At 42.3% G+C, this 19384-nt stretch overlaps 1 protein-coding gene across 3 annotated transcripts in view; it reads right to left on the reverse strand.

Moving 5' to 3' along the window:
* The window catches only part of ASTN2 (astrotactin 2), an 855422-nt gene that overhangs the window by 500563 nt on the left and 335475 nt on the right, over positions 1-19384 (reverse strand). For all 3 annotated transcript variants that reach the window (XM_082697137.1, XM_082697136.1, XM_082697135.1), the window contains one exon: positions 10477-10623. In XM_082697137.1, the coding sequence (XP_082553263.1) occupies positions 10477-10623 (147 nt within the window). The remainder of the gene's footprint in view (positions 1-10476; positions 10624-19384) is intronic.

The raw sequence follows: 19384 nt of genomic DNA on the forward strand, positions 1-19384 counted from the left end.
ATGGCTGGGGAGGGAAGTCAAACAGCGAGGCTCTGCTGGGTACCAGGGGCCTGATGGAGGGAGTACGAGGAGGCAGGAGGGATGTACAGGTTTTAATTATTCCTCCCATCTCTACCCTGTGAATAGGATGCATTCTCTCCCTCCCAGACTCTTTCTGGCATCCAAGATGCTCAAGGTCCCTTGGCAGCTGAAGCTGGGAGCTGGAGATGGGGAGGCATCTTTCCCACCATGGCCCGGCTCCCCACCCCTTCTTTTTTCATCCCAGCAGCCTTGGGAGCCCACAGTCCCTGCCCAAGCTTGGCTGTGATCCTTCTAAGCTTTCTTCAAATGGCAACTTGTGGGCTGTGAAAGGTTTGCTCAGCTGCCTTTGCTCCCAAGATCCTTGCTCGGGGGCTGCGAGACCCAGACAGAGAGGTCCAGACAAGAGTCAGAAGAGACAGGGCTGCTAATGGGTGGTTGCATAAAGACTCCAGAGGCCATGCACACAACGGGATGAGTAAAAGGGGACTTTGAATCGTAGGGTTTTTCATTCCGCTTTTAGAATGTTAGGGCAGAAAGGAATTTTAAGTACCATCTTGTTCCCTTCCCAGATTGTGCAAGGAAAAAACCCGAGGCCTGGGGAAGCAGAGATTGCCAAAGTCCCGGAGAATTCGTGGCAGGGCCACACCCCAAGTGAAGGCATCTCATTCTCTGTCTACCACATTCTTCAGCTGCTAGTTTGAAATAATTTTGCTCAACCCCTTCCTGCCTTTGTGACATTCAGGTGGTCCCCTAAACTGCCTGGGCTTCAGTTTCCCTTAAATTGACAATAGTTAGGAGAATGTCTGGATCTCCTTCATGAGGTATTAGAAGTAAATGAGGTAACCCTTTTCGTGCTTAGCAAAGGGCCTGGCACTTAGCAGTGTTCTGTAAATGCTACCAATTATTAGTGCTCATTGTCAGAAGACTTAACCAGCAGGGTCTGGATGTATGTACTGGGAAGAGCCCATGCCTCTCTGATAATCCTGCTATCAGCTAGCTTCCAGCTCTAAATAACCAGCAGTGGTTCTGAGTTCTAGCTCAGGTAGCACCCTTCAAGACATCCTCCCCTTAGTGTCACTCTCCTTGGGGTAGTTGGCTGCCCTTCTTCTCTGTCCCCACAGCATCCAGTACAACTTTCTCTCTGTAGGAGAAGTCAGAGTCTGTTCTATTCATGTCTGCACCCCTGACATCTACACATGCCACGGAGAAGGGGATGTGCAATATTTGTTGATCACAGGAAGGGAGGAAGGAAGAGAGGGAAGAAAACCGGTATTGTATGTGAATAAGGAAGTGTTGTAATGAACTAATTCTTAACTATTTAATTTCTTCCCTTTGGCCCAGCTAACCTTTGACTGATGTGGCCATACCCACTAAGAGCTCTTCCCAACTCTTTTATTGTCTTTATAAATAATAACCTTATGAACAACAGAAAGGGATTACACCCCATTCTCATTATCAGACCTATTCTCCCAGTTGGCCAAGTGAGCCCACCCACATTCATCAGCCCTCTGACACTCATTTGAAGCAGGGAGTATTAACAATGCTTCTGGGTGAGGAAACTGAGGCTCAGGGGGATGAATTAATATACCTAAGGCAGGCGGTGAGGAAGACAACCTAGAAAGCAGACTATCTGGGAGTAGAACTCACGTCTCTTGGGTCACAGATCAATGCACTTAGCCACTGCACCATGTTACCATCTTTCTCCCAGCACTGCACCTCTGCCTCACCCCTACACCACTCTGCAAACAGCAGGCCAACAAGGATGGAACAACCAACTATAATCTCAAGCTCCCTCTCATCAAGGCTCCCATCCATCACTCTCCCCTCCTTGTCGCAAAGTCAACGTGGTCCTCTGCCCACAGCAGCAGAATGGAATTTTAATGAGAAGAAATTAAATCTCCCTACCCCTTTCAACCCCAGCTCCTAGGAATGTATTTTTGGACTCCATGTGCTATCAAAACACAGAAATTAGTCTCCAATTTTGGACATCAAACTCAGTTATCCCTTTTGTTAAGAAAGGAAATTAATAACAATTCCTCCTGGTCAGATGCCAAGCTAACATCTTAGCACAGAGTGTCATTAAAAATCCCAACCCAACGGGCTGTTGTGGTATCTTTAAAAGCCTGAACATGGACAGCAGCTGAAAACGGGTTTCTGGGGTTTATTCTCCCTCAAGCCCTTTGTCACTTCTAACCTGGGGATCAGTTACTATTTAAAGAAGAAACGGCTTGAAGCTTTTTTTTTTTTTTTTCTTCCATGGTTTTGTGGATTCAGAATTTTCTAATGAAGAGGTTTGATGGTGGGTGGGGAAGCAGATTCCACTCTAGGGGGTATGCTCTGCTCCGAGCACCAGCTCCAGGCCATTGCTGAGCGAGCTGCCCATTAAGTACGAGAAGAGGGAGAAGGGAAAAAAAAAGTTTTCACAGTTTATAATTATATTACCCGTTTCATTACAGATCTCATTTTAATTCTGACTGAAACCTAGCCTTGCCTTCTCTCTGCACTCTCTCATGTATAGTTATTAAATCTGGGTTGGAGTTCAACCTATTCTTCCTGATTTCAGCATATTAATATAGTTTATTGGTATTTCATTGCCACCTCCCCCTCTGGGTGTTCTGAATCTCAGCTCAATTTATATTTTCCCCTCTGCCTGGGCTTCTGGATAAAGCTTGCTTCATTTTGGTGCTGGGGGAGAAATGGGATTTTGATTGGAGTTTCTTATCTTTGGGGATGGGAACAAAAACCATGGGGAGTGAAGTCAATCACAGAAGGAGAGGCAAACTCAGATTTTGTGTACCGTCCTTCCCCAGGATATATCTTCTGAGGGCATCTAGGTCCACCTGCTTCCCTGCCCTCCCGTCACTCATTTCACAGACACAATTTATTCTATGTCTACTGAAGCCTCTGCTAGGTTTCACAATAGGTTAGGACATGAATAAGCTGTGGCCCTTGACCTTGAGGAAATTTAAGTCTAGCTATGGAAATCACTTCATTTGTTTTTTCATTTCTTTTCCTTTCTTCCTTCTTCTCTCCCTCCCTCCCTCCCACCCTCTCTCCCTCTTTCTTTCCTTCCTTCCTTCTTTCTTTCTTTCTTTTCCCCTTTTCCCTTTTTTCATCCCATAAGTGCTTTTTGGTGACACAAACTCTGTTTTGGACACTGTCCTAGGTGTTGGATATAATGAGCAAAACAAATAGCATCTCTAGCCTTATGGAGCTTCCAACTTAGCGGGGAAGCCCAACATTAACTGGATAATATATAATTAACAACTGAAATAAAAATCAAGGAATAGAGAAGGGCTGGTAGAGAATGATAGTAAGGGACCAGGATGTGAAAAGGGGAATTCAGTAACTTTAGAGTAAATAAATTTGTCCAGGTGAAACCAAGTAAGTTGGGAGAAATTTTTTCAAGCAGTAGGAAAAACTTGTGCAAAGGACCTGAGGCAGGAGGCAGCCAAGTTTATCTACAGAACCCATGTAGAGACAGTGGAGTAAGTTGAAGCTGGATAGAGAGGTAGGCAGGGACCTTGATTCTTGCAGGGACTTAAAAGGCATGTTATGAAGTTCAGCCTTTACAACAATTATAATAAGAGGTACTTAAACAAGTTTTATGGGAAGATGCAGTATGTCTAGATAGTTCATTTAAAAATATTACTCCATTTGTACTGTTGAGGACAGGCTGGAGGGAAGCCATATTTAACACTGGAGGCCAGTTCTTAGGACTGTGGCAATTGTCCCAACAACACATTCACAACAGTAAGAGTGATGAAAGGTAGACTGTGGGGTTATTAAAATGGTACAAATACAGTTCTATGCAGTTTTCAAGGAAGGAGAGATTATTTCTGACTGGAATTTTCTTTAAAAAGTGTTGGGGGTTTTGCTAAAGAAGGTTTTCTGGAGGAAGGAAAAAATTAAGTTAGGCCTTAGAGATGGGAGGATTGCAGTATATGGAAATTGGGAAGGGTACTGGTGGAAGGCAATGTTTAAGCAAATGCATAGAGGGAGGAAGATACAAGACAAGGTAGCCCATCTGTTGTAACAGCATGGAATGTGTGCAAAGCAGTGATGGAACATGTGCAAAGCAGTGAAGGACAAACAAGGCAGAGACCCTGCTCCAGAGAATTTTTATACCTGAATATGTTCTATGGTGCTCCAAGGTTTGCAATCAACACAGAATATTTTAAAACAGCCCCAGATCATCCCAAGGAGCAGAAGGACCAAGGAACTACACTTTTTAGACAAATTTCTTTGCACTTTGTGACTCAGCAGCCACCTTCAATGTGGTATCAGTTTTCCTTCTAAGAGTTGAAAATACTCCTTCCATGTATTGAAATCCCTGCAAACGAGCTCTGAAGTCGGGTATAACCTCATTCTTCATCAACGGCACAAAGCCACACATTAGCTCACTCCCTTGGGTTGAAAGACATGAAGTAGGGGTGGAAGCAAGTATAGACTGTGACTCACTGTATACAATTTTTGTGTCCAAAAGCAGTTACACATATGGCTTATTAATAAACTAGGCCAACCTAATGACGGATAATTCCACTTCAGGATTTCATAGGCTGGTAAGGAACCTTCAGACCTCAAATTCCTCAGTCATAGAAAACAAAGAGGATTTGAGTGTCACCTAGCCTATCTCAAAGGGTGATGCTAGCAACTTGATCTTAACACATACATAGTTGGCATGAATATTTTGATGCAGTGAACATAACAACATAAACCGCTGTGTGTCTGTGCATGCGTTTGTGTGTGTGTGTGTGTTTATTCAAATACAGTATTCAAATACAGTATTCAAGAGATGTCCCTAGCCTTCACTCATTCCTGAGTTTTACTCCATTTATGAGCCTAGGCAAAGATAGGGACACCCTGGGATGAGGCAAAGACAGGGACACCCTGGGATGAGGTAGTATAGAATAAATAAACATACTTTGAAAGTCCTAAAAAATTAAGTGTTTTAAAAAATTTATAATCTGATGAGATGGCTCTGAATCAAAATATCATGTACCCAAGTCAACTTGACTTTTCTTCTATGGCTTCACAGAAATGTGATCATCTCTTCTCAGGAAGTTTCCTGTGATGGGGAACTCCTTACCTTGAAATGACCCCCTTCCAACATTAAACAAAAATGATCACAGCTACTAACATTTATACGATTTACTGAGCCATTACCAGATCTCCAGAACTGAGCTAAAAGCTTTACAAGCACTATTTCATTTATTCTTCACAATAACTCTATGAGATAAGTATTGCGATTATCCCCACTTTATAGATAATGAGGTTGAAGCTCAGAAAGTAAAGACATTTTCAGACTAAAGATAAATTTTACCTCATCTCTGACCATGCTCATCACCTGGCTATCTCTAGTTTTGCTTCCTGGGGACTTGCAAGCCTGTCACCCTTTTCAAGATAAATAATAATGGCTATGGTAATATTTGTCAAAGAGTGGAACATGGAAGGACCTTGGGCCAGGGGTTCAGCCAGGCTTGGGCTCTCACACCTTGCTTCATTTTGTGTCAGTCTGGCAAAGTCACTTAACATCTTTGTGACCTACCTTCCATGTATGCAAAACAGGGATGCTAAATGCTGCCTCACAATTTTGCTATGACACTTGAATGAGTAAATAATTCCATGAAAGTATACAAACACTGCCATATTTACAACAGATTTGCTCAATAATATTAGGTTCACTTTTCGTTTGGGTTCTTTCAACTCTTCTTATAGAATTATTGTCCTCTACCCTTTCTTTAAGAGGTCATTGGGTAACCACAACATTCTTCCAGTCTCAACTACAAAGCCTCTCTTTTGGATAACTTCTAATATATCACCCATCTTCTCAAAGCATGACTCTCAGAACAGAACAGAATGTAACAGAGAACTCTAGGTCTAGTGTTATTTGTCTACACTAGAATGGAACCATCTCACCCACTTAATTGAAACACATTATTCCTTTAAAAGTTGTCTTTTCTGGGGCACCTGGGTGGCTCAGTCAGTTAAGCATCCAACTCTTGATTTTGACTCAGGTCATGATCTCAGGTTTGTGGGATATTCTTTCTCTCTCTCTCTCTCTCTCTCCGAAAAAAGTTGTCTCTTCTACTGGCTTGCTGTAGGGGTAGATTATTTGGGTAAATATATCCTGACTTATACTGGGAGGCTCAAGGATCACACAAACCAACATCTCAAATAAGATAACTTTTAAAATTAACCAATAACCACTCATCCATAATGCCACTTACAGGACAATTTGCATGAAACCCAAGCCCATATTACCAGGGCTGCTTTGTTATAAAATTCATAGTCGGCCATTCATATTGTATTTGATGCTATGGACAACCACTGTAGCTATAGCATGAGGCAGCGCCATTAATATGACATTGATTAAAACCAAAGATGGAAAAAACTAAATCCCCTTAGAGGAACACAAGGGGTCTCAAGGAGTTATTATATCTGTTTGAATGAAAAAAAAACTGTAATATTTACAGAGATATTAATGTATTAACACAGCCCTCAAACTTCTGTTAACTGATCACAGAGTTCTCATTAAGAATATTAATACTTGTGCTCCACCCCTGGAGAATGTGATTCACTAGTTCTGAAGCTTATCAGCCCAAAAGACCTAAATGCAGATGACTTACAAGCCACAGCTGAAAAAACAGCTAAATTCAGTAAGTTTGGACACAAACTTAGTCTATATCTTCACTGTGTACTTAGCAAGGCAAAAAGCCACTACTGGCCCTGAGAAGACCCAGACAAAGAAAGGGGTGATATTTGCCAAGGGTTTGGATGCGGGCTGTCAGGATTTATTGCTTGTGCCAACTGGTGTCTGGACAAGTGTTATATTGTGCTGACCTTTACCTATAATGGGCAGTAAGCATCAAGTATAACACAAGTGCAGAATTCATTTTCTTTTTGAAGACTAGCCTCATATTCAGCTTCCCCTCCCCATGCTTCAGCACCACGGACAGCTCAGCCTACATGGTTGGATGCAGGCTCTCTAAAGGCTGGCAGGCTGACAGCTTAAGGTTTCTGGGTTAAGATAAGAAACGTGAACACTGTCTTGGCCAAGGTCCTTGGGTGGCTTTGTCTTGTGCAGCCCTTCCTATCTGAGGGGGGCTGCTTTCATCCTGATAGTCCTTATTATGATGTTGTTTATAACTCAGCCAGGGGTCTTAGGTGAGAGCCTATATTATGATATGTGGATATATATATATAAAATCATTGAATTATATACCTTCATTCTGTTTTCTTACGGTATTTATGTTATATATTAATACATTTACAAAAATTAATGCAAAATGGTAATAAGGGTTCAGGAAAATAGATACCAGCATCACTTCCCCTTTTGCCTTCCTGCATAACACTCCTGGATCTCTAGCTACATCAAATCAGATCTAGCTAAATCAAAGCTAGAACTTTCACTAGTCTGATTCTATAAACGGTTCTTTGTTAGGCCCAGCTCTACCACCATAAAAAAAAAGGGCTTCCACCCTTTTTCAAGTCCTAGTTTTCTTATCCGTGAAATGGGGATAATAAATATCAATTTGGAGAGCTGGTGGGGGAATGGAAGGGGAAATACACATAGGTTATCCACCCACTGGAGGCATTGGGATCATGCTGGGAAAGGTCTGCTTGCTGAGAACTATTAGACAGCCATCTACCTAACCTTAAGTATTCATTGCTCTCTGAATTCCTGCTGATCCCCAGAAGAATCAGTAAAATCTGCTAGATTGTTTTAGAACAGAAGAATCTCATCTACTTAGTTTCTTATGCCTTCTTGTTCTGCCATGTCCCAGCTTCTGATGTCTCTTCCTTTATGGGTTATTTTAGGAATAAAAGCAGTAACTACTACCACTTATTGGGCAATCATCATGTTTTAGATACTTTACTGGTATTTTATATATGTGATGTCACTTGATCTTTTCAAAATAATCTCCATTTTACAGATGAGAAAAATTGAGACTCAGGGTGCTTAACTGACTCTCTTCTATTTTACAGCAATTAAATAAGGAAACTGAGATTTGAAACCAAACATACTCATTTCAAAGGACACATTCCAAACCAAAACAATGCAGCATTGTTTTAGAGGAAAGGGGTTCCATTAAACCTTGAGACTGAGACTCAGTCTTTGGGCTATGTCTCCCAGCATTGTCTGCCATGTTTGCACTCTCTAGTACTTGTATACTCCATGGTCATTTTCAATTATCCTTGATCTGTATGCATTCTCTACTTTAGTTATCCTTGCCTCAGTCCCCCCTTTCTTCATAGTGATCTACTAGAAGAATCCCAAATAACCATTTATAAGTCTACTTTAATTTAGGTTTCATTCATTCATTCAACACATATTTACTGAGCATCCACCATGGGTCAGTCAGTGTGCTTTTTATCAGGGAGATGGTATCTCTACCAAAAGACACAACTCCTCCCACAACTCTAGACTCCAGTCTAGAGTCAGAAATACACAACTCTGTAGGAAGTTGTAAGGTTTTAAATTTATGATAGAGGACAGAATAAGGACCACTGGGGAAGGGCACCTTTTAATTCACCACATTTTTGTCTATCTTTCAGAGCCATCACAAGTTTTAGAGTTTTCTTGAGTGACCCCTTGATTTTGCCACTTCCCAACTTCATGTTATCTTGAAAATCTGGTAAATGTGGAATTGTAAGCTTTATAATAATCCAAATAAATAGATATTATTATCATACCCATTTTATAGACACAGGGACTGAGGCCCAGAGAGATAAGTCTTTCACTTAGCTATAGAAATGGCAGTTAACAGAAAAACTATTTGAATCCATGTTTGTATTATTTTATAGTTTCTGCGGTTAGCCATTAAGGTATTTACCATGACGCTGAATAGGTTACCTAGACTCTTAGGAGCTCTATATCTACGTGCATGAAAATATTCAAAATGTGAATGTTGCTAAGGCTCATCAATCTACAGTTAAAGAGTAGGAGCTTGTAAAGCTAAATAAGGTCACATGCCTTCAACAGTGGCCAACATTTATCCCTTTGGCCTTTCCAAACTCAGTGTTTATTACTCCTAGTCTTTCATCTCTAATATCCCAACCATACCTAGGTTCTTGCAATTCTTCCATCTGAATTTTCATCAGCCTATATGACCTAAGTGCTTCTGTAAATTCAGTTCCTTCTGCTTCCCTTGCTATCCCTTTTGTTATCTCACGCTCACAGTTTTGCCTGTTACATGTGCCTTCACGATTTGATAGGAATGAACCGAAAGTATTGTGCTTAGGTCAGAAAATCAGCTATTCAGAAATACTGAACTTACTAGCAGTTCAGGCGAAACACAAGCAGAGGCTAGATCACATGGTGAAGTGGGAGCAATCACAGAATGCATTAATAGAAGTCTGAGTGTTTCAGAAAAATGAGATAAAAGGTTCACTTTGGAGAAGACATACTGAAGGGATTGGTGCTAAGTTCTGAACAGGAACTTAAAAATTTAAAGATAAAAATGAGTTACATTGAGATAAGGTGGACAAATATCGAGGAAGGATGTCAAAAACATTCAATACACATCCAACTGGAAAAAGTTCTAAACAAATAATGGTGCTAATATGGTGCCAGAAGTCAGAGAGTGGTCACCTCTGGGAGGGCATTAACAGGGAGGGAGTATAAGGAAGCTGAAGGTACTGGGAATGTTGTGTGGTTTAATCTGAGCGGACTTCTGTAAAAATTTATTAAGCTACACATTTAATATGTCTCCTGCATTGTATCGCTGAAAGCCTTCAATACACTTATGAACAGGAATGCCAAGCACTTTAACCCACTGAGCCACCCAGGTGCCCCGGAATGCCAAGCTCTTGAGCAAGCATTTGGGAAAACGGGTGCCATCATACTCCGCTGAAGTATGTAAAGAGGAAGGACTTTCTGGAGGGCACTTTAACAATAGATCTCAAGCACCTTAATCAGTTTCTTGGGCCATGCTTTGCAAATGATTATAGTGACTACAGTGTCTCATTAACTCAAATTAATTGGGTGAAGAGTAGGAGATTACATACTAAAAAGTACATTTACAAGGAATGAAATGTGAATATTCTCTAGGATATTCAGGAAATACCAACAAAGCTCATTTGATCTTGTCTGTCATATTTTTAAATTAGCGAATAGTATTTTGGGGGAATATTTTTAGTTAGGAATAGGATTCAGAAGCATAATAAGAAACAGTAGGTTCTCTGAAGTAGCCCAATCTTTCTACACTCATGTTTGAATTCTTCCTTTATTTAACAAATCTCATCCTTGCCCATGGCAAAAATCAGTGTAATTCCATTCATATAATTCAGGATTCCAAATCATAAGGGCCTCTTTAAGGACTTTGTATTTGAATGCTCTTTAAAAAAAAAAAATCTGATTGTGAAGTTGGGCCGTGCACGGAGGATGTCTGACCAGCGGGGGCTGCAAGGTGATGAACGTATAAGGGGTTATCTTTTATGCTTGCTTCTTACCGTCTGCAATGAAGTGCTCAGGCACATGCAGAGTCACCTTCACGGTAAGTGGACAGGACATCTGACTGCCGCACACCATCGCCAGGATGCAGGAGCTCACAGCAATCAGCGTCAAGGCTGTCTTGTTCACTGGGCTTTTTAGCAAACCTGGTAACAAAAATACACACAGAGATACATAAGTCCATGGGGTGAGAAAATAGGCATCGCATGGAATTTGGGAACCCTGCTTTTTTCCAAATGAGAAACTGGAAAAGAAACTGTACTTTCTAACTTCTGTGCCCATCACGACATCTCAGCAGCTCTTGTTGGGTTTCAACTTAACTCTCTAGAAAATGGACTTATTATGCCCTTTGATGTAGATGAAAGAAACAAGCTTCATGGAAACTGTGGCAATTCTCCCTCCCACCCTCTCAATTAGGCTGGTTATTCCTGATAATTATTTGGATGGCTAAACTCTCTACTGGCCTTACAGGCAAGTAGAAATAAAAAAGAAGTGTTGAATTCATTGAGCCTCGAGGAATGAGCATGGTCTTTGGAGTTCGACATCCATGGGTTAAACTTTGGGCTTTAGCCCTCGTTGGTTGTGTGATTGTTCCCTTCTGTGAACCTCAGTTTTCATACATGTATGATGAGGGTAGTAGGAACCAGTGCATAGGTTGTGATGACATGGTATAATGTAGACACAATGTCTGTCACCTAACTGGCTTTCACAGAATGGTGGAAGCTAATCAGTTCAAATTAATTTCACAGGCTTTTACTGAGCACCTATTATGTAGATACACATAGAGCAGGAGCAGAATAGTTTCTGATCTTCAGGAACTTGGAGACTAGGGAGCAAAGGCCGGCTTACCCACAGCTAGTTAGAATCCAAGGCAAGTTGTGCTAGAAACTAATAGAGAGGGCACAGGATGGGGAGGAGAGTCTTGCCTGGGAAAGTGAGAGACAATTTCATGGCTGCAGGAGAATGAGTAGATGGGAGGTGCGTGGCCAGCAGAGTGTTGGGCCGGCAAAGAAATTCTGTGGACTGTGTCCTAAGTCCCCACTGGTCTCATTCTTTTTTTTTTTTTTAAGTTTATTTATTTATTTGACAGAGAGAGATCACAAGTAGGCAGAGAGGCAGTCAGAGAGAGAGGAGGAAGCAGGCTCCCTGCTGCGCAGAGAGCCAGACTCGGGGCTCGATCCCAGGACCCTGGGATCCACTGGTCTCATTCTTAAGCCTTGTTATTCATACCAACTTTCAAGGTTTCGATTACTGTTTTTAGAGCAACGGCTCCCACATTTCTATCGCCCACAAGGCTCTTCTTTTGAGCAAATCATTCTGCCCAAACCTCCCCAGACACCTTCCTATGGAAGTCCCAAGGGATAAACATATTCAAAACTGCACATGTTGTTTTCTCTTTAATCCTGCGCTTCCCCCTCTACCTCCTCCTCCCGGGCTCCCCAACTTATTGAAAATGCCTTCGTTCACCTAGATGTCCATCACACTTCTGTTTTCTTCCTTTATAGTTCCTATTTACTCTGCATCCTTAGCACTTACACCTCTTTCCTCTCCTCTCCTCTATTGTCTGATTGCATGTGGAATGAGCAAGGTATGGACACATCTTCCCATCTCGTTCCCCGCTGGAACCCCTTGAGATGTTTTCTAGTATCTGGGCACAGGATGCCATCCATGCTCATCAGCCTGGCGTCCGAGGCCTTTCATGGTGGGTCTCAGCACTCACACCTCCTGGTGCTCTCCACTTCTTGGCCCAGGTGAAGGCAGAGCTGCCTAACCACAGTGCCACCCCAATCAACACTTCATCATGCTAACATGAGCACAGGTATTATTTCCTTTGCATAGAAATCCACTTGTTTCCGTGTTCCTTATCACACAGTGAAATTAACCACAAACGTAGATTCCTCTCCCTCTAGGCAACCGAACAGCCTACATTTGCGGTGTTTCTCCAAGTATCTCATTCAAACACTAGATGTAACTAGATGGTAACCTCCTGATGGCAGGCGCCATGCTCTTTGCTTACCACTGTATCCCGATGTCTAGCACAGGGTCTGGGACATGTTAGAATCTCAACAAATGCATCCAAACTCCCATGGATGATAGTAAAATATTAGTAAACAGACTTAGGGGCTGAACAATCAAAAAGCATGCCAATCACAAATGAGCAACATTGCCAGGCTGGTGAATCCTAATGGAACAAGAACCCCAAGAAGAGCTGAATTTGGATGTTTTCTATGGATATTTCTTTTTCTTAATAAACAGTGAGCTTTATTTTTTTTTTTTTAGAAAGATTTTGTTTACTTATTTTTCAGAGAGAGAGGGAGAAGACACAAGCAGGGGGAGTAGCAGGCAAGGGAGAAGCAGACTCCCCACTGAGCAAGGAGCCCGATGCAGACTCCATCCCAGGGATCATGACCTGAGCTGAAGGCAGATGCTCAACTGACTGAACCACCCAGGCATCCCCCAAACCGTGAGCTTCCTGAAGAAAGGAATCCCATCTTCACTATCTTTACTTTTCTCACCCTGAGTTCAGTGCCTGGCACCTAGAAATTCCTTACTTTAAGAACAGCATCCCGATCTTCATCGCTAGTCCTAGGACAAGGCAGAGCTTATGGTATGGACTATTCCTCTATTTGTGGTTACAGTATTTGTTGAATATTTGTTAAATGGCATAGCAAATATAAAATTTAAAGAGTTGATCCTGGTGTCAGGTAGATAGGAAATCTCTAAGTCTAAAATGACCACCCAAAATAGGGGAACACACTTTCCCTCTCCCCTAGGAACCACAAAAAAGCTGTTTCAAACTCTGAAATATAAAGTTTAGTACCAAATAACATAAGCAAGCTAACATCAGTGTTTTCTCCTAGAAAGGGTACGGACTAGGAGTTGGTACTTTGAGTAAGTCTCTCCTTAAAAAGTCAACATACTATCCCATGTCTATGTCCTTAACAAAACCCCCAAAGAGCAGTCAGTGAGAGCACTGAGTTTTCACTCAAGATTCTTTGGAGTCCATTCTGAGGGGACAAACCTATAAGGATGATTCCAGCATGAACACATTCTTGGGAAGGTGACCTGGAGAGTGAGATGTGGAATGCTCCTGGCATTGGGAAGTCGGGAGCCATGGGTGGACACTAGCACACCGTGGGGCTCTGGGAAGGCATCTCTCAGATGTGGCCCACACAGCAGCAGAGATGGAAGTGACCAAGACATTCCTTTCACTAACTAACCAACTACCAGAAATCCCATCCAGGCTCCACAGGGCTGGTTTCTGGTTGGGAGAAGAGAGCTGATGGGCAGGTGCGGGACTGCTCACACCCTCTCCCTGGACACATGCTTGCCTAGCTGTCCTAGGTCCTATGTCATTTAAACCTTCACAGTCAAGCACAGTCTATTAAGAGTCATTGGGGGTTGGGGGTGAAGCCACCTTAGTATATTGCCTCTGAGTTTTCTCATCTGGAAAACGGGAATAAGATGATGCATCCTTTAAGAGTGTGGTGAGAGCTAAATGAGACAGCAAATGTCAAATGCCTAGCTTAGTTCTTAGGACATGGTAGGCCCTTGGTAAATAATCACTTCCAAGCCGAGTATCAGTATTTAATCATCGATGGCAGAAACCAGGACTCATTTACTTCTTTGTCCAACACATTAGCAGAACATATTAGGAACTGAAGTACCCTTTAAGGAACTGAAGACAAAAAGAGTGGAGAGTAAGGGCAAGTCAGAGCAAGAGGGAGGAAGTAGAAGGGAGAACGTGAATGAACAGTGTCCTGGGGTAGCCATTCACTCAGTGAAAACCTGAAATCAGCACAGTTGTCTCTGAAGTTCAGGAAGAAAAAAGCATGCAGGTCAAGTCTACACTTAGGCCAGATGCCTGTGGAGCCGCCCATGGGGCTTGGGGAGTTTCCATGGCAACTAGATCTGGCAGGAACTTCGCAATGGAACTCAAACAGAGGTGACTTCTTAAGAGTTCCTGGCCCAGGGAACTGATCGTCAGCATTTAGCTCTGAGTAGAAGCTGTAGACAGCAGCAAGGTAGAAACTATCTCTCCCAAAAAACCCACCTTCTTCTCATCCAGGTTCTGTATTGCATTGCAGGAAGCAGACACAGGGAAGAGAACCAACCTTTGCAAAATGCTTACTATGATCCTGGCACTACGCCTAGCACTCACATCTATCCATCCATCCATCCATCCATCCATCTATCCATCCATCCATCCACCCATCCATCCATCCATCCATCCATCCATCCAACCAATTTTGATTGAACATCACCTTTTCTTCACATTGTTCTAGGCAAGGAGGAAATGACAGTGAACAAAGCCATGGTCCCCAAGGCTTACACTTTAGTGGAGAATTACCTCATTTACCTCTTTAAAGGAAGTGTCACCACTATCCCCATTTTACACATGAACAAGGGGACAGAGCAATCAAATGACTTTCTAAGGTCAAGATCACCCAACTTGTATGTGGCAGAGGAGAGATTAGAACCAGTTCTTTCCATCTTCTCCCCCATATCATACTACCTTCCACCTTACTCCAGAACAAAGGTCCCACAATGGCATCATGTAGTTGCAGAAAGAGCATGACCTCTGACGCTAGACATGCTGTGTTTAGGTCCTGGCTTAACTACAAACATCTCCACAGGATGCTTGCCAGTTAATCTAACACTAATAAAACAAAATATTCCCAACGGGAAAATGGAAAGAGTGCTCTTCTTTCAGAGTTGATTGGAGGATAAAAGAGAACACTTGCAATTGGCCAAAAAAATAAAAAAAATCAATAAATAAGAGCTCCAGATCAATAAATGATATCTCCAAGTCATAACGTGAGCATTGTCAGATGGCTAGGGTCATAGTTGTTTCTGTATTGCATCTTGGTTCATAGTTCCCTCCCTGTCACTTTCGAGAGAGAGAGAGAGAGAGAGAGAGCTGTGCTGTAGGAATAGAATTACACCAGGGCGTATTGATTGCTGGAACTGGAGAAAGTTAATAATCTAATTTCCCTTTCATTTCCCCTCCCTCTTACCCCTCAACTTCTCTCATGGCAACAGAGAATGGCATAAAATGCATTGCTTGAGAAATTCGACCGGAAATCACTTGGCATTGTTGAGCCACACGCTGCCTATAATTTGGGGTTTGATTGATTCTCAGTTTGGAGATGCCAGGTTGAGAAAAGACAATCAAATCTAGGCTAAATTTGGAATTGAATCAATCACATTTTACAATGAAAAAAAAAAAAGAGAGAGAGAGATCTAACCCCATCAGGCCACTGTGTTCCAAAAACTTAAAGCAGCCATAGCTCCATTGATTCCTTCCTCCTGGTATCTCTGGGGGACAAGAGACTAGGTCCCCGGCTGTGAAGTCATTTCTTCCTTCAAATGACATATGGGGTTGGGGTGAGGGGCAAGGATTCTAGGACCCCAGGATATTAGGATGGAGGAGCCCAACAGGTAAAAAAGCCACTTGGAAAAGGAGGAAGAGGCTGGGTTTGGGTTTTAAACATAGAAATTGAAATCCAGACTCTTCCAATTAATAGCTAACTTGTGGCAAGTTACCTACACTCTCAGAGCCTCAGTGTTCTGATCTCTGAAATGGCAGTTATAGCCCATAACTAGCGGACAAGCTATTTCGATGAAATGGGAGAGTGTATTTGTAATGTTAGACACATGCACTTGATCTTTCCTTTCTTCTCAGTTCTTCAAACCCCCGCTGCTTGCAGATACCAGCAGGATATATGACTCTTTGGCTCAAGCTGGGATTCCGGCCATTGTACTTAGGTGGTGGCCCCCATGGGCAAGTCACCTTACTCCTCTAAGCCTCAATGACCTTATCTGAGAATTAATTCATTCAATAACTAGTTACTTATTATGTGTCTGTTACATGGCAGACCTCATAGTTTGTGCCTTCGAGTATTTCCGGGGTCTGTGTGTCTGAGTAAATTAGGTGCTCAATAAATATCAGTTGAATGAATGAATGAATGAATGCTTAAATATTGTTCTCCATTCTACCAAGAGGTTGTCAGCACTGAAATATTGCTACTGGTTTTTTTCTAGTCAAATGTATTCATTTACTGTCTTTGGTAAAGATGAGTCACCCCAACCCCCACCCTCGCACCTCTCTGGGAAGAAATCATACAAAAACCTAACTGAAGGCTGCTAAGTCTCTCGCACACCGCATGAGGTTCCTACCATGAACCTCATTGAGTGCCTCATGCGATCCCTGCCACATCTGGGCTCTAGCACCTCTGCACTTCTTTGTGTATTTCTGGAAGCTAAATCAGGGCACATTGTCTGACAAGTGCAAGTGTCACGTTGGAGGCAGGAGGAATGAATACTTAACATTGTGACTGTCTCAGAACTCTACGGAAGGTGGCCCCCTATCCTCGGGCTGCCTCATGGCTGAACTGTGCACATACTACTTCAGTGTGATGGCTCAAGAGGGGGCATTCTTCTCCTCCCCTCAACCCCTACCTTGCCTACCTGGGGCCAGGTCCCTCCTCATCGCCTTCTCTCTATCTTTGGCATGAACCAGTTTCTCGTATTCTTTGGCTCTTTGACCTTGGCACTTTCACATCTGTGGTATCCTTTAAAGCACGTGTAGTTTTCCCAATCTTCCATAGGGCCTTCCTTTATAAGCCCGTGCAACGGTTCATCCAGCCTAGGCATACCTCCAGAGATAATAAACTCAACCCCGAGGAAGCCCCAATTCTCCTCTCAGACAGTTGTTCTCAGGGTGCTGGGTGCTCTCTCTACAAACCAGCTTCTGCTTTCCAGGTCAAATAAGCTACACCTAATACCTCCTCTTTGGGGGAAGCTCTATAGCGAGTGAAAGGTGGCAGTTATGTTGTCTTGAGCCTTCTGTCCTCCACACCAAAGGTTGCTAGCCTGACTTTCTATCTCAAATCATATTTTGAGGTTCTTTATTATGCTTTGTATGGATTTTACTTTTCTTTTTTTTTTAACAATGACTTTTCCTAGCAAAGAATATCACCTTACCACCACCACCATCATCATCATATAGCACCATCATCACTACTATTTACAAAAACATCTATGTGCCATATAACATAAACATTTTTCATGTAGTATCTCACTTAATCTTCATAGAAACGTCATGAGACGTTCTCTATTATCACTCATATTTTACACTCATATTTTACACAGGAGGAAACTGAACTCACCACTCACCAAGGATCATGCAGCTCAAAGTTTATAACCATTTGACTTCAGAGTCCAAGTTCTCAGCCACTACCCTCCACAACTTCTCTATCAACATGCCAGATATGGCCTGAGCAGAGAATAATCAGCCCAACTGGCAAGATGCTTACAGACCTCAGCTTGCCCTAGAGCCCTGTGGCAACTATGACGGGACTCACAGTGGTCTCATCATGCCACCTGATACTGACCACAGGTCCTCAAGAGCACACGCCTTCAAGGGAACACCCCACATCACCAGAGGGGACTTTACAAGGAGAGCAGATGGTGAGTGAGATGAACTAGATCGCTCTCTCTCTTCCTTTCTGAGCTTCAGAAAATACTACCTGGCCTCAACTAGTTCAGTGTCCTCCTGGGGCCACTGGGAAACAACATTGGCTGGCTCTGCTCCATAGACAAATGTTGGATGGTGGCACTTTATTGAAGATAAAGCCCCTGGTGGCAGACGTGGCATGGGGCTCCAGACGGCTGATCTTTGGAGTTCTCTATGACAGCTGCAGATGCCAGAGCCTGGATGTATGAATGTCACTTTCAGCTGATGACAGTGGAGATGTAACAGTGGTGTTGGTGACAAAGATGGTACCACATTTTTTCAGTTCTTATTAGTTTACAAATTATTCTCAAATATCTCATTCACTTTTCACCAAAATTCTAAGTCACAAGCATTGCTACTATCTTCAGCGTACAAAGAAGCCTGAGACTTCATGGTGTACTCTTATCTAGAAATCAGAGGAATAACTGGGCCTGGGAACCAAATCTTCTGAGCCACAGCCTAGTGCCTTTTTCACGACACTATACCCAGGCCTCCATGGCAAGGTATGAAGTTAGGATAAGAATCTGTGTCTCCATCTATGGACCCACTGACCACATAAATGTATCTGAATGTCCCAAAGAGCCATAGAAGTATTTCCCATCAAACAAAATGTATCTTGAGCACAAAATTTCCATTTTCAAAGAATTTGGGGACATGCTACATTCTATATTCACCTCTTAAAGTACCAGAGTTTCTGTATTTATATATCAGGTATTAAAATCTCTGAAAAGGCCTACACTGGATTCTCTTTAGCAAAATCTAACCTGATGTTTCCCAAAAGTATTAATATATTACAGAGCCATTATCCCATGAAATAAAGTAGGAAAAAATAATGAGCTACTTTAAAAAAGTACACAAAAGTTGCTATTAATCATGTCTGCAGTTCCCAATGATTAACTGTTTCCCCTATGCCAGGCACGGCGTTAAAGATTCTAGTTACATTTGCCTGTACGCTTCTCAACAGCCTCACAAGGCAGAGGCTATTACCTCTAGCTAAAAATGGGAACGCCAAGAAATGACAGAGGAAAATCTCATGGTCAGTCTTGTCTGACTCCAACGTCTATATGCTTCTGGTTCCCATGCTTAAAAAGAACATGGAAACTCATCATAACCTCAAAAGATATCTGTACCCCTATGCTTAAAATAGCATATTTATTCCAGCCAAAACATGAAACAACCTATCTATCCATCGTATGTGTGCACATATACCTACATACATGCATACGTACAATGGAATATTATTCAGCCATAAAAATGAAAAAAAAAATCCTGCCATTTGTGACAAGATGGATGGACCCTGAAGACATAAGTCAGAGAAAGGCAAATGCTGTATGATCTTACTTATATGTGGGATCTAAAAGAGAACAGAAATGAAAACAGACTCCAGG

This window comes from Mustela nivalis, assembly GCF_964662115.1.
Source record: "Mustela nivalis genome assembly, chromosome: 13".
Lineage (NCBI taxonomy): Eukaryota > Metazoa > Chordata > Mammalia > Carnivora > Mustelidae > Mustela > Mustela nivalis.